We start from the raw sequence: 15,043 nt of genomic DNA, 5'->3' as shown, positions 1-15,043 counted from the left end.
GAGGAGGACGCCAGAGATGGAGTGGCCCAGAGAGACTGAGGCCCTAGGAGGACACAAAACTTGGGGGTGGAAAGAACAGGCAGCCCCCAGGACCTCAGGGAAAAGCGTCCCCTTCTCCCCATCATGCCCAGGTGGGGAACCTCAGCCGGACTATTGAGAAGATCAATGGTGTGGCCCGCTGCCCCTACGACCCTCGCCACAACTCCACAGCTGTCATCTCCTCCCAGGGGGAGCTCTATGCGGCCACTGTCATCGACTTCTCAGGTCGGGACCCCGCCATCTACCGAAGCCTGGGCAGTGGGCCACCGCTTCGCACTGCCCAGTATAACTCCAAGTGGCTCAATGGTAAGGAGGCCCCAGCGCGGGGGTGGGGGCTGTCCTGGTTCCAACCTCGCCAGCCCACCCTGACCCCCCCCAACCGTCCTCCTTCTGCCTAACCTCTGCTCGGGCTCACACTTGCTTTATCAAGTAATGAACAGGTCCAGAGTAGGGCAGATATTTGCCCAAAGACCAAAGCATGTTGGAGACAGACCCCAGATGAAATCACAGATATCCTGAGGACCCAGAACAGATGGAGGGCAGGCTATTAGGGGAGAGAGAGAGTTAGGAGTTGATTAGAAAAACAGTTCTGGGTAAGAAGAGATTATAGAAGGGTCTGTTAGAGTTTCCTGCCCTTTGGGGTCAAATCCCTGTGTCTTCACTAATTAGCTGTGTGGCCTTGAGCAAGTACTTAACCTCTCTGTGCCACAATGTTCCCATCTGTAGTATGGGGATAATCATAGGACTTAGCTCATAGGTTGTTACGAGGATCAAATGGATTAATCCATAGAAAGTACTTAGGGTGGGGTCTGGCTCCCAGTGAGTGCTCAGTAGCACATGTTAACCATCGTTACAGCTGCATTGTGTATTAGAGGTGGGACTAGGGCTAGTTAGAGCCCCCAGGTCACCAAGCTGGCGGGGGGGAGGGATGTCAGGGTGCCTACCTGGGAAAGCTGAAGTAGTCAGTGCCCCCAATTCTGCCCCCTTCCCTGCTGGCCTGCCCTGCCCCTTGTTCCTCTTCTGCACCCAGAGCCAAATTTCGTGGCAGCCTATGATATTGGGCTGTTTGCGTACTTCTTCCTGCGTGAGAACGCAGTGGAGCATGACTGTGGACGCACCGTGTACTCTCGGGTGGCCCGAGTGTGCAAGAACGATGTGGGGGGCCGATTCCTACTGGAGGACACGTGGACCACGTTCATGAAGGCCCGGCTCAACTGCTCCCGCCCGGGCGAGGTCCCCTTCTACTACAACGAGCTGCAGAGTGCCTTCCACCTGCCCGAGCAGGACCTCATCTATGGGGTCTTCACCACCAACGTGTGAGTCCCTGCCCTCTGCCACCCGCTTCCCCGTGATGTCCAGACTCAGTCCGGCCTGGCTGTGCAGGCTGGTGGGTGCGGGCAGGCTCCTCTCTGAGCCCTTGTTTCTTCATCCGTAAGTGGGGACTGTCATGCATGGGTCGTCTAAGGATCCTGTGCTTACTGCCTCCAGAGGGGTGAGCGCTTGTTCTGGCTTGCTGGGAAGAGCAGGCCTAGGCCAGAAGTGAGGAAGGTGAAAGGAGCTGGCATATAGCTCCAGGAAGGAGGAACTTGCTGGTGATGGAAGTGGAAAAGCCTGCCTTGCATGAGAGGAGGCAGCCCGGAGGGCCCAGCAGCATCAGGGAAGTCCCACAGGGATTCCCAAAGGTCCTTTCCAACCCCAGGACTGCATGATTCTGCTTAGTCTAACCAGCAGTCTGCTGGCAGTGCTGCCTTCACCTCCCACCTAGGCTGCACCGGAATTAGAGCCTTTTGCTTTCTGGGTGTGAGGGGTGTGAGGAGGGATGACCCACCATCTCCTCCTGTGCAGAGGCTAACCTGGCCAGGTGACATTCATATAGAGAATGATGAATGGGCACCAGAGACCAAGGAAAGCATTCACTGTGCAGCATTTTGCAAGGACATTAGAAACCTATGAGCCATAGAGTGTGTTTGCTCACCCTGGGCCCCGGGTAGCAGGCATTGGATAAGGGCCAGGCTAGCTCTGGGGAGGACAGTATGAGGGGATGGGGAGCAGGAGCAGAGAGGCTGTCCAAGCCCGGGGACAGACGTGCAGCACAGCTCACACAGGCCCTGAGCTGAAGGCTGGCTGACCGGGACCTCGTGTTCCCAGCCCTCAGCACCAGAGGTGGGTGGCCGTGACCAGAGGGCAGGAGTAGCGGGAGAGACATCAAAAGAAACTGGTGACACCAGTGTGGACTGTAAATAGTGCATTTATTGCATGTCTTCTCCATGCCAGGTGCTTGTCCTGGTGGGAATGGGGCAACAGGGAACAAAGCCAGACATGGCCCTGTCCTTAAGGAGCCTGCCTTCTGGACAGGGAGATGGATATGAAACAAGCGACTTTAACAGTGATAAACGTTACAAAGGGGAAGGGCCTGTGCCGAGAAGCCTCTAACAGTACGGAGGGGTGGGAATCAGGGAAGGCGTCCTGTAGGGAGGGATGTCTACAGGAGGAGCAGGAATTAACTAGGGGTGAAGTGCCTTCCAGCGTGAGGGAACGACATGTGCAAAGCTTTGGGATGGGAAGAAATGTTCCAGGAACTGAGCAGAGACCGGTGTGGCAGGAGCATAGAGGGTGAGGAGGAGAAAGATGGGGGAGGAGGCTGGAGCGGTAGGGCAAGGGGGATTATACCCGAAAGGGCCCTGTAGACCACTTTAAGGGTTTGGTCTTCCTCCTAAGAGCAAGGAGAAGGTACTGACGGTGTGAAGCCGGCCAGAGACCAGCTCGGAGGTGCACTTGGAAAGGCTCACCCTGACTGCTGTGTGGAGAATGGCTTAGGAGACCGGACAGGCTGCAGCGTCCTGGGGAGCAGAGGGGGCTGAGACCAGGCAGAGGTGGAGAGAAATGGAAACATTTGGGAGAGGGGCTAAAGGCACAGGATAGGACTAGAAACCTCTGGTGTGGTGGTGTCGTCTCTGTGAACTGTTCACATCAGACTCATGGAGACACGTTCCTGTGACTGAAAGGGTCTCAGAGGCCATCTGGTCTCAGGGTATTGCAGGCTGCAGCATAAATCAGTGGTTTGGTACCAGTTTTTTAATAAACTAATCAGAATATAAATGAAATAATGGGAGTATAACATATTTAGTGAGGATAAGTACTGTTTCATGAAACTTCATTGTGGACATGTGCGTCATACTGGGCTGTGAGGCAAAATACATTTCTTACTGTGGGCCATGGACGAAAATGCTAGAAAGCCACTGACTGTACTTCAGCCTCCCACTGGATAAGGGAAGGGCGTGAGGAAGGAGCACAGAGCCCACCTGTGCTCCTTGTCAGTGGACCTTTCCCAGGGGGCTGAGAGTGTGAGGACCACATCTCCTTCTGAGACACTCTCATGGAGCAGAGGGTGCCAGGCTCATGGTAGGTGCTTACTAAGCCTTGGAGATCGGGCACGATGGCTGGCGTGGGGGTTGAGAGGACGGTGCCGAGGCCTACAGGAGGGCAGCATCCCGCCATCTCTTGCCTTTCAGAAACAGCATCGCCGCTTCTGCTGTCTGCGCCTTCAACCTCAGTGCCATCTCCCAGGCTTTCAATGGCCCATTTCGCTACCAGGAGAACCCCAGGGCTGCCTGGCTCCCCATCGCCAACCCCATCCCCAACTTCCAGGTACAGCTTCTCCCTGCCTTCCCCTTTCTTCACACACTGCCTTCCCCCCAGACTACCAGCCACAAGCCGATTCCCAATTGCCTAGCACAAACACCGGACCTGTCCCTGCTGGTCTACCCCCATTTCTGGGGTCTTCTATGGTTCCCTAAGATGGTGGTAACCTCTAAGACTGTGAGTGGGAAGGGGACAGTAGCGGGGAGACAGAGCAAGGGAGCATGCTCTGAGCCATCCTGAGTGTGAGCCCACACCTCCAAGGAGGCAGGGAGGGGGGACCCAGTCTAGGGGATCAGGAAGGCACTACACAAGCTGTCTGGCCAGAATTCAGGGATTTTAGCTGGAGTTTGCTCACCGTGTGTCCAGCATGGGTACTAATGCCTGGAGGGTCTCTGAGTGCTAGTAGTCAGGGCCCTGCCATGGGTAGTGTGAGCATCCCCCATCCTGCGATGGAGATGGGAAAAGAACAAGGGAGAAGAGGAGGCTGCTCATGGTTGACTTCCAGGTCCCTCCAACTTCCTGCTCAGGGGTGGTGTGGAGCTGGGAGGGACCTCAGGCTTTGCCCTCCAGCAATCCTGACCCAGATCTGGCCTGTCTCTGTGTGACCTTGGGCAAGCCACCCAAGCTCCTTGAGTCTCTTTTTCCCTATCCAAAACCAGGGATAATACCATAAAGGATGACACGTCATAGATGTGTGCAGGGGCTGATATGCCTGGCATGTAGTAGATGCTCAGTAAAAGGTGACTGCCTTCCAGCTTCGCTTTAGAAGGCATAAAAACCCTAAGCTGTCTTTACCAAAAAAGAAAAATTAGCGAGGCTCATGGCCTGCCTGTAGTCTCAGCTACTTGGGAGGCTGAGGCAGGAGAATCGCTTGAGCCCAGGAGTTTGAGGCTGCAGTGAGTTATGATGATGCCACTGCAATCTACCCAGGGTGAGGAGCGAGACTCTGTTTCAAAAACAAACAAACAAACAAACAGGAAAGCGCTGAGCTGGTAGGGACACAGGAGAGGGAAGGCAGGACTTGGCTCAGTGTGGGCGAGGGGCATCTATAGCAACAGCATAAAACCCAGAACACTTGTCCACACTCAGATGATCTGTTTTTAGACAGTCCGGCACTCTTTGCCCTTCCCCCTCTTCCCCAGCCCTGGTAGGTCTGGGTGCTAGGAGTGGTCAGGCACCGTCGCATCCTTCCCTGGAAAGGGTTCAGGGGACCCAGCAGGGATATTGGGGGCGGGGGACGCTGAAGAATCAGCGTCTGCCCGTGGCCACCTGGGTTACAACGAGGAAGGAGGGGGTGGCGGTCGCGGCAGCCAGGCGGCTGGGCGCGTGTGACCCGGCTCCCTGCGGCAGTGCGGCACCCTGCCCGAGACCGGTCCCAACGAGAACCTGACAGAGCGCAGCCTGCAGGACGCGCAGCGCCTCTTCCTGATGAGCGAAGCCGTGCAGCCGGTAACACCCGAGCCCTGTGTCACCCAGGACAGCGTGCGCTTCTCACACCTCGTCGTGGACCTTGTGCAGGCCAAGGACACGCTCTACCACGTGCTCTACATTGGTACCGGTGAGCCGCCTGGCCCAACCTGGGCTGCAGGTGGGGAGGAGGCTGAGGGGCGGGGGCGGGGCTGCGAGCTGCCCGGGCCTTCAAGGCCACTTCGTCTGCCCCGCGCTCCCAGAGTCGGGCACCATCCTGAAGGCACTGTCCACGGCGAGCCGCAGCCTCCGCGGCTGCTACCTGGAGGAGCTGCACGTGCTGCCCCCCGCGCGCCGCGAGCCCCTGCGCAGCCTGCGCATCCTGCACAGCGCGCGCGCGCTCTTCGTGGGGCTGAGCGACGGCGTGCTGCGCGTGCCGCTGGAGCGCTGCGCCGCCTACCGCAGCCAGGGGTAAGCCGGGCCGCGGGGAGGGCGGGCTCCGGGGGCGCCCCTGGCCCCACGCTGCGGGGGTGGCCCTTCAGGGGTGGGCTCTGGAGTCAGGGCCACCTGGGTCGCATCCCAGCACTGTCTCCAGCTGTGTGCCTTTGGACAAGTCACTTGGCCTCTCTGAACCTCACTGGATTTTTGTGAGGCTTAATGGGGATTATCTGCATAAAGCACTTATCACTGCCTGGGGAAGAAGGTGCTTAGCAAATTGTGGTGGCTGTTGTCCCTGTTGTCAACCCCACAGTTAGGGTCTGTCAGCCATCTCTAGCCCACTTGGTTTATTCTCAGTCCCCTTGGTTCAGAGAGAGGTCTTTATCTTTGAGGCCACAGCATTTATTGCCCAGATTGGGGGGCGGGGGGCAATGGGAGGTGATGCTCTGAGTCAGCTCCCAGTTTTTGCTCCTCTTCCTTCCTTGGAAGAGGCAGAGCGGGCCGTGCGGGTAGGGCGGTGAGCAGCCGTGGGGACGTTGCACTGGCTTCCCGCTGCTGCTGAGGTCGGGTCTCCCTACGGTAGCTTCAGATGGATTCACAGATTTGACAACTGTGACACCAGTGTTTAAGGGGGAAACCAAAGCCTCTTCCAAGCCAAATGGAAATGTAGCCCAGACCCCTACCACTTGAGGCTCCTCCGGGCTGCATCCCCTGGTTTGCGTGTTAATCAAAAGCTGGCATAGCCACAGCAACATGAACTTCTGTGGCCTTTGCAGCCGAGAGTCCTCCTGGCTGTGCCATCTGTCCTCAAGATTCGGAAGACAAATGGTATCCACAATGCCAGCGTTGTTCTTCAGCCCCAGTGGCGTGTGCTGGGAGCTGAGCAGAGGCCTGTAGGGGAGGGGTGGGCTCATGTGGCAGCCGAGAAAGGGCAGGGGGAGAGGCAGACACTCCAGCTCCCCTCAGCCCCCACACATGGCTCCGTCAGCAACACACCACACATTTACTAAGCCCGCCATGTTCCAGGCACGTTGCAGGGCTGGTGGTGTGGGAGGAGGCAAGATACAATAGGCCTAAAACACTTACTTCCCTCAAACCTCCAGATGTCTGGCTGGGAAGAAAACCCTCGGCCAGTGTCAGAGGTGTGGGGAGAGGGAGTGGGGTGTAGTGGGAAGGACTTCTGTGGTGCAATTGGACACACCTGGGGCTCCATCTCAGCTCCCTCATCGATTGACTGTACGGTCCTGAGCAAGTTACTCAACCTTTTTGAGCTTTAGCTCTCTCATCAGGAAAATGGGGAGAAATTTGATGGAGTAAATGATGTTTAATTTGGGCAAAGTTATAAGGATTGGGACTTGTATTCAAGAAGTGCCTAGTTCAGCGAATCTCCAGTGGTAGCTAGTATCTTTATTCCTTTGTCATCTCCACAGACCATTTAGGAGCCCTCCAGCTTCCTAGGCTTTCTGGAGTCTCAGTATCTGCAACATTGAATACAGACAGCACGGCTTGGCAAGGAGTCACAGGCTTTCACATATGGCTTGTGCTCCAAGAGGTTGTAAATCCTTAAAGGCAAACCCAGGGTCCCAGTATTTTGTTATACTCCACCAGGGAGCCCTGCCCAGCCCAAGGTACAAAGTGGCCTTCTGCACATGACTGATCCTTCAGTTGACTGATTATCTGGCCTGAGAGGAGTTTGGTGCAGGAGAGGCATGAGGAATGGAATTAGGAAATGGATTGAGGCCAGCTGAGAAGGCCAAGGGAGGATTGTGACTTGAATTCCGGGGCTCTGGGTGCTGAGGTGGTGGTGGAGCCATGGGGAGGAGCCATGGGCAGGAAGAAAAGATCAGACAGGGGTGAGCAGCACTGTCCTGGGGCAGGTGGACACTGGTGAGCCACTGTGGTCTAAGCCCCATCTGAAGGAATGGGGTCTGCAGTGGAAAGAAAGGTGCTGGGACATTTCTCCACTCACACGTTCTGCAGAGAGAAGATGGGGAGGTTGTGTAGGGGGCCTGTTGCACTCCTACCCTGGAGCAAGGTAGAAAGAGGTCAGTTTGGAGTCTGAAAGTTTTGTCCCATTTGGTTTCCTGAGTTTGGTGTAGGAGCCCTTGATGTGTACAATGAAAACCCTGCCATAAAGCTATAGGTGGATCCAAAAAATATAAAATGCAAGGTCACATTATTGCAAGGTTAATAAAATGACCAGAGCAAGTACATGCAGCCACCAACCTATGCACTCCAGGAGTCTGAGAGCGAACTGCCAATCCCAGTTTATCAGAATTTCTGCCATCATGGGGTAGGTTGTTACAGGGTTTTAGTGGGTCCTAGGACAGACGTTTCATGCTTTTCCCCTATTCCTTCCAAAGCTGGCAGGAGGATGAGCATGGGTAAGCAGAGGCCTGTTCAGGCCCCCTCCTCTGCCCAGGACCCAAGGTCTTGTCTCCCACTGCCTCCTTTCAATCAGACAAATCTCAGCCCTGCGGGGCACAACCAAGGCCCTGGCCTGGCCAGAGAAGGACCTGGGCTCCCAGGAGCAGAGGGAATGAACCACTAACTGGCTCTACAAAGCGGGTATTTCATGTACGAACCGCCCACTTCCTCTTTCCAGCATGCCTTTTGCTCTGCCCCTGGGTGGGGGGGCTGTGTCCTCCACCCCATCCCGCTCACAGTTCCCCCCTGCCTGCCCATGAGCGAGCACAGCAAAGGCCCACTCTCAAGCATTTGCTCACAAGCTCTCGAGAGGCCCTTTCCACCTTGGACAGCTCCCATCGTGCGACTATTGCTGCAGCTTCCCCCATCAGTCTCTGTCCTGCCTCGGAGCTCATGGAAAGGACCTGTTCCCTTTTGTGATGGCTGCTCGAGACACTGCAGTAAAAAAGACATGGTGATATATTATTGGTCTGATGGCTCCTTTTACGAAAAGAACTCTAAACTGCCACCCATTTCTACAGTCAGAGACACATTTTAACTCTCCTTTCTGCTTGGAGCTTCCATTTTCTTGGGAGCATTCCCTGCTCTTTAAGCTCTGAAGTGGTCTTTGGCCAATGCAGTGAATGTGGCCCCACCTGATTCAGGCAGGCAGTTGTCCCCTGTAGTTACTCATGAGAAGAAACATCAGAAACTGGCTCCAGGGAGTCTGGAAGGCCCCCTTGGGCTGCCAGGGGTTGTCCCTGAAGCTTCAAGAAAAGAGAAAAATTCTACCCTTGAGACACCGAAAGCTGAAACCCTTGGCTCTGTTGTGTATCCCTTTAGTCTGAGGCATCCTTGGCCTCTTTGTTCAATGGAAAAATCCTTCTGAAAACTCACATACTGCTGTGGACTCCCTGTCTAGGCTCCCCCACCTTCTTTTCAGTCTAGTGCCCCCTTCTCCAAAGCCTCTTCTGTTTCTAACCTCCATTTCTGAGCCCCTGCCCAGTGTTCTCTCTAGACTCTCTCCGGCAGACCTGCTCAGAAGGGGGTGGGAGCTGGGGGAAGGAGGCAGAAGGGATCCAGGCATCCCCTGGGATGGCAGTGGGCTCTCTGGGCGCTGGAGGGACCCTCGTTCTGGCCCAGGATCTGATAATCTCTTTACGTAGCAATAGCAAATCCTGATTCCATAATCCCCATAGACTCTTTTTCTCCCCTTTGAAGTCCTACTAGCAGAGATTTAATATTTTTGTTAAAAAGTAAAGGATATATGTTACATGAATAAATCTGAAGGAGAAACGGAAGAAAGGAGATCTAGACTATGAGAAGCAGAGGCATTTGGGGCACGCAACAGTGTGGGAATCATTATCTTTTCTGGGCCATTGCAGAGAGACCAGCCCTGGGGGCTGGGAAAGGGGGAACTGGGACGTGACGCCTGTCCTGGCAGCCTGAGCTAATTCTCATACTGCTAAAGCATTGGACTCTGTTCCTGCCACTGAGCAGCACAAGCATGTGGATGCCACAGGTGACCCTGGACTGTACCCAGGTGTCCCCTGACCCTGTGCTGTGTTTAGAAGGATGGGCCCATAGTCACTCAGTGTGTGAAATCAGACACAGGCTCCAGTGGGAGGCAGAAGCGTGAGGGGAGAAGAGTGGTTGGGAAGCTTAGGTCTGGCCCCAGCTCTGCCATGTACAGTTTGTGTAATCTTGGGAACCCCTTTCTCTCCTCTCCTTTATACAACAAAAAGGTTGTGTTATGGATCCCAGCAATTCTCATCCTGGCTCCCGCTAGAATCAGCCAGGGAGCTTTTAAAAACCCCACTATCCCCAGTGATTCTTGTTCAGGGCAGGCCCAGGTAATTACTATTTTTTAAAAGCTCTTTGGGTGATTCTAATGTGCAGCCAGGGTTTAGAGCTGCTCAGCCAAACCACCTTTGGGACCTTTTCCAGCTTTAATGATTTTATGACTCTACGCTCACAGCACCTGACAGGGAGGCACTACCTGTTTGGATTTCTGTTAACCACATCTGCTGCTGTGGCCCTAAGTGAGGAGCATGGGGGCCCATACTCGCAAAAAGCAGCACAATCTCTTAAGTGTGCCCTCTCTGAAGGATGAGGGTTCGAGTCCTTGGTCAGCTCTCTGGTTCCCTCCATATAACATGGGGAGAATTAACAGGACTTACCTCACTGAGTTGCTGTATTAAATTAACTCATGCTTGTAAAGTGCTTAGAGTGAAGTCTTCCACACAGCAAGTGCTCATTGAATTTAGTTGCTATGGCGGAAGACCATTGTATGCAACGAGGTGCCCAGAGGGGAGTGTCCAGGTGTGTTCTTGAGATGCAGGTGAGGCCGGGGAGCTAGTGGGCTTGAGTCCCAGGACCTCTGTCTGGCAGGGCATGCCTGGGGGCACGGGACCCGTACTGCGGCTGGGATGGGAAGCAGCAACGTTGCAGCACGCTCGAGGACAGCTCCAACATGAGCCTCTGGACCCAGAACATCACAGCGTGTCCTGTGAGAATCCCTTTGTGCCCCCCACCTCAGACCTCTCCCTCAGTTAAGGCTATGACTTCCCATCAATATTCCCCAAGCACCCTGGGATCTCATGCCTTCCCTGCCCCTACCTTGGTGAGAGATCCTGCCCCCCATGTGTGTCTGCAGGTGCGGAACGTGACACGGGATGGGGGCTTTGGCCCGTGGTCACCATGGCAACCATGTGAGCACTTAGATGGGGACAACTCAGGCTCTTGCCTGTGTCGGGCCCGATCCTGTGACTCCCCCCGACCTCGCTGTGGGGGCCTTGACTGCCTGGGGCCAGCCATCCACATCGCCAACTGCTCTAGGTATGTGAAGACAGGGCTTGCATGGTGTCTGCCTTGGACTGGGCTGGGGGGAACTGGGGAAATGGGGCATCCCCACCCAGGTATTTGCTAAGGGAAGGAAACAACTCAGGGGTGTTTCAGGGACTGGACAGGTGGCTAATAATGTCTGAGGCAGGAAACCTGAGCCCTGAGGGAGTTTCCATGATAGTGGGAGAGAAGTTTCTGCCCTGGGGCTCTTGATGCATAGAGGAAGGCTGGACAGGCATGGGAGTCACTCCCAAAGGCTAGCCTCAGTGAGTCTTGCTGTCCCAAATAAGAGAAACAGCATGGGACGAGCCAGGCAAGCATACCTGGTGCTGATCCTGGATTGCCACTGTCTGAGGGAGGCGTGACCATGGCCAAGCCACCTAACCACTCTGAGTTTCTCTCAGTGAGGGTTACAGGAGATAATGTATGTACAGAGCTTGCACCCTGCCTGGTTACATGGGGACTCTGTAAAATGGTTATAACAACTGACTCATGATTTTGGGCCCTCTTAAAATAACTATTTCATATACATTTATTAATTTAACCCTCACAGCAACCTCACAGGATAGGAATACAATCATTTTCCTTACTTTGAAGTTAGGGGTGCTATGAGGCACAGAAAGTGTCAATAACTCACCCAGGGTCACACGGCCTCTAAGTGGTGGAGCCCAGATTTGAAAATTGGCGTCAAAGTAGGCAAGAGTGAGTAGTATCTAAGGTTGGAGCAAGGCAGTAGGAGGAGACAATGTGGGTTGAGTGCAAGGATTGGACGACCAAGAAGGTTGAAAGGAAGGCTGCCCATTGGAAAGGCGACTGAGGCTTCTCTAAAGTGTGTGTCCTTTTGCTCGTGTGAGAAGGGGCCATGTCCTGTCTCTGTGTCCTTAACCCCGAGCACAGCCTGCTATGTGGAGGAAGGCTCTCAATACGCGCTTGAAGAATGAATGAGCAGATGGATGAATGAGTGTGCCTGAGACGACCAGCTTAGGAGCTGATACTTTCTATGCCACTGTCTGGCCCCTCCTGGCAACATACAAAATCCATCTGCCCACATGCAGACTAGATTAAGAAGCTAGGGGCATCTGTCTCTGTCCTCTCCACCCCACCAGGAATGGGGCGTGGACCCCGTGGTCATCGTGGGCGCTGTGCAGCACGTCTTGTGGGATCGGCTTCCAAGTCCGCCAGCGCAGTTGCAGCAACCCTGCTCCCCGCCACGGGGGCCGCATCTGCGTGGGCAAGAGCCGGGAGGAGCGGTGAGCGAGGGCGTGGCTGGGGTTTCTCAGCACAGGCTTCCCCTGAGGTCCCAGACCTTCCAGGCGAGTTAAAGTGGCCTGTATTCTCCGCGCGGTCGCAGGGGAGGAGACCTCTTGTTAGGAAGAGGTGGGTACCTCTCCCTGGGGTGACGCCTCCCTCCCCCCACCCCAGGTTCTGTAACGAGAACACGCCTTGCCCGGTGCCCATCTTCTGGTCGTCCTGGGGCTCCTGGAGCAAGTGCAGCAGCAACTGCGGAGGCGGCGTGCAGTCGCGGCGTCGGGCCTGCGAGAACGGCAACTCCTGCCCGGGCTGCGGCGTGGTGAGGGCCACCGGGCGGGGCGCGGGCGCGAGGGCGGGGCGCGAGGGCGGGCCGCGGGGGGCTCCTGCCAAGCGGAGGGCTCCGACACCACCCCCGCTCCCACCCCGAAGGAGTTCAAGACGTGCAATCCTGAGGGCTGCCCAGAAGTGCGGCGCAACACGCCGTGGACGCCGTGGTTGCCCGTGAACGTGACGCAGGGCGGGGCGCGGCAGGAGCAGCGTTTCCGCTTCACGTGTCGCGCGCCCCTGCCCGACCCCCACGGCCTGCAGTTTGGCCGGAGAAGGACGGAGACGAGGACCTGTCCCGCAGACGGCTCCGGAGCCTGCGACACCGACGGTACAGCCGTGCGCCCTCCGCACCCGCCACCTTCCCTGGCAGCCCCCGAGGCAGCGGGGGCGGGGTGGGGAGTCAGGCCGCGGGAGCTCGGGGGAGGCCTGGAGGGCGGAGTGGAGGGGCCGCAGGGCGTCCCCGTCGCTGAGGCCGCGCCCCTCCGCAGCCCTGGTGGAGGATCTCCTGCGCAGCGGCAGCGCCTCTCCGCACATGGTGAGCGGGGGCTGGGCCGCCTGGGGCCCGTGGTCATCCTGTTCCCGGGACTGCGAGCTGGGCTTCCGTGTCCGCAAGAGAACATGCACGAACCCGGAGCCCCGCAACGGGGGCCTGCCCTGCGTGGGCGACGCTGCGGAGTACCAGGACTGCAACCCCCAGGCTTGCCCAGGTAACCCTGCACAGAAGGAATCCCTGGCAACCCCTTCATCCAGGAGACCCCAGTTCTACCCAGAAACCTCCAAGCTCAGGTGACCTCTTCCCCCTGCTAACTCTGTGCAAGGGACCCCAGAGCGATTTTTCCTCCTGACCACAGACGCATGGCTACTCTGGTGGAGTAGGGCCTTTCCTCATCCTCCCTGTCGCTTTTTTCTCCTTCCCAGTGGGATAGATTAAGGAGCTTGGTTGGAGATGGAGTTGGTTTCTCCCTCCGGGTATCCCTCCCTGTTGCTGCCTGCATTTCTTCTGCCCCAGGGGTGGGACCTGGGGGGGGGGGGTGGGTGTTGAGGTCAGTGTGGCCCAGGACACAGTGGCCTGGCCCGGGGTGGGTGGAAGACTGTCTTGGGCCCTGCCTGCCCCTGTAGCCCCCCTCACACACCCCGCCCCTTGCAGTGCGAGGTGCCTGGTCTTGCTGGACCTCATGGTCCCCATGCTCGGCCTCCTGCGGTGGGGGCCACTATCAACGCACACGTTCCTGCACCAGCCCTGCGCCTTCCCCAGGTGAGGACATCTGTCTCGGGCTGCACACGGAGGAGGCGCTATGTGCCACACAGGCCTGCCCAGGTACTAGATGCATCTGGCTAGGGCTGGGGAGCACCATGGAGCCTTCCTGTCCCCACTGGGCAGTTAACCTCATCCCAGCCCATCACCCACAGAAGGCTGGTCACCGTGGTCTGAGTGGAGCCCATGCACTGAGGATGGAGCGCAGAGCCGCAGCCGGCGCTGTGAGGAGCTCGTCCCAGGGCCCAGTGCCTGTGCTGGAAACAGCAGCCAGAGTCGCCCCTGTCCCTACAGCGAGATTCCTGGTAGGTCCTCCCGCCAGCACCTTCATACCACCCTCCCCAGCCTGAGCTTCCAACTTCCTCCTTCTTCTGAAGCTTGTGTCCCATGGGGGGCAGGGATGGGAGGGAGATGCCAAGAGAGCGCTCCCATCTTTGCCTAAGTGCATACACTTGGGGCTCTGGCAGTCCTCACCTAGTGGAAGGGCCAGCCCTTCTTAGAGGTGGGGTCTGGGGAGAGCCTAGTCCTGCAGCCCAGTGCTGACCCTGGGGTCCTAGCCCAGGAGGGTCCCTCCCCTCTCCCCTCCATTCCTGTCTGCCCCTGACACCCTGTCCGCCGGTCTTCCTGCAGTGATCCTGCCAGCCTCCAGCATGGAGGAGGCCACCAGCTGTGGAGGTAAAAGGAACCAGCCCCACCTTGTGACACCGTCCTTCTGCCCCTCCTGCACCCCGCTCCAAAGCCTGGATTCTTCCCACCTCCCGCTGCAGACAGCCATGCCTTGCTGGGTCCCCCGCTGCCTTGAAGCCATGTGTAGGGTGGTCTGGGCAGTTCCATCCGTGCCCCCCCAGCTAGGAGGCTATCAACAGTCTGTACCCAAGGAAGAGTCATCCAACTCCAGACCCTCTGGTTGACACCTCTGACTCAAGCCACAGGTTGTCCTGTGAAAGAGGCCCCCAGTGAGAGGCTACCAGCCTCCCTGTTTCCTTTGGCTCTGGCCTCAAGGCCCTTTCCTGTAGGTCTCAGAGCCTCCTATTGTTTCTGCTGCCAGGGAGGCAGTCACGTGTCTCTCCTGAAGACACAGTGGCCCTTATCTTACCTCCTGCCTCTCCTCCCAGGGTTCAATCTCATCCACCTGGTGGCCACGGGTGTCTCCTGCTTCCTGGGCTCTGGGCTCCTGACCTTGGCAGTGTACCTGTCTTGCCAGCACTGCCAGCGTCAGTCCCAGGAGTCCACACTGGTCCATCCTGCCACCCCCAACCACCTACACTACAAGGGTGGGGGCACCCCCAAGAACGAGAAGTACACACCCATGGAGTTCAAGGTGGGAGCCTTCTTTTAGAAGCCTAGGGCGGGGTGAAGGGGGCAGGGTGCAGGGGTGCTGGCCCGAAGCTGGGCATAACTGGGCTGGGCACTTGGGACGAAGCGGTGGTGTGA

At 56.9% G+C, this 15,043-nt stretch overlaps 1 protein-coding gene across 2 annotated transcripts in view; it reads left to right on the top strand.

Annotated features, from left to right (window-relative positions):
* The window catches only part of SEMA5B (semaphorin 5B), a 112,266-nt gene that overhangs the window by 95,850 nt on the left and 1,373 nt on the right, over positions 1–15,043 (top strand). The window contains exons 7-21 of one of the 2 annotated variants that reach the window (XM_069472706.1): positions 132–345; positions 1,070–1,355; positions 3,552–3,687; positions 5,032–5,239; positions 5,352–5,559; positions 10,324–10,441; positions 10,589–10,770; positions 11,883–12,026; positions 12,199–12,346; positions 12,457–12,682; positions 12,843–13,061; positions 13,502–13,672; positions 13,765–13,914; positions 14,240–14,284; positions 14,725–14,930. In XM_069472706.1, coding sequence (XP_069328807.1) covers positions 132–345; positions 1,070–1,355; positions 3,552–3,687; positions 5,032–5,239; positions 5,352–5,559; positions 10,324–10,441; positions 10,589–10,770; positions 11,883–12,026; positions 12,199–12,346; positions 12,457–12,682; positions 12,843–13,061; positions 13,502–13,672; positions 13,765–13,914; positions 14,240–14,284; positions 14,725–14,930 — 2,661 coding nt within the window. The remainder of the gene's footprint in view (positions 1–131; positions 346–1,069; positions 1,356–3,551; positions 3,688–5,031; positions 5,240–5,351; positions 5,560–10,323; positions 10,442–10,588; positions 10,771–11,882; positions 12,027–12,198; positions 12,347–12,456; positions 12,683–12,842; positions 13,062–13,501; positions 13,673–13,764; positions 13,915–14,239; positions 14,285–14,724; positions 14,931–15,043) is intronic. The other variant, XM_069472707.1, reaches the window with a different exon arrangement.

The sequence above is a fragment of the Eulemur rufifrons genome, chromosome 7 (genome assembly GCF_041146395.1).
Source record: "Eulemur rufifrons isolate Redbay chromosome 7, OSU_ERuf_1, whole genome shotgun sequence".
Taxonomy (NCBI): domain Eukaryota; kingdom Metazoa; phylum Chordata; class Mammalia; order Primates; family Lemuridae; genus Eulemur; species Eulemur rufifrons.
Note: the sequence above shows the minus strand (reverse complement) of the source record. Positions and strands in the feature narration are given on the sequence as shown.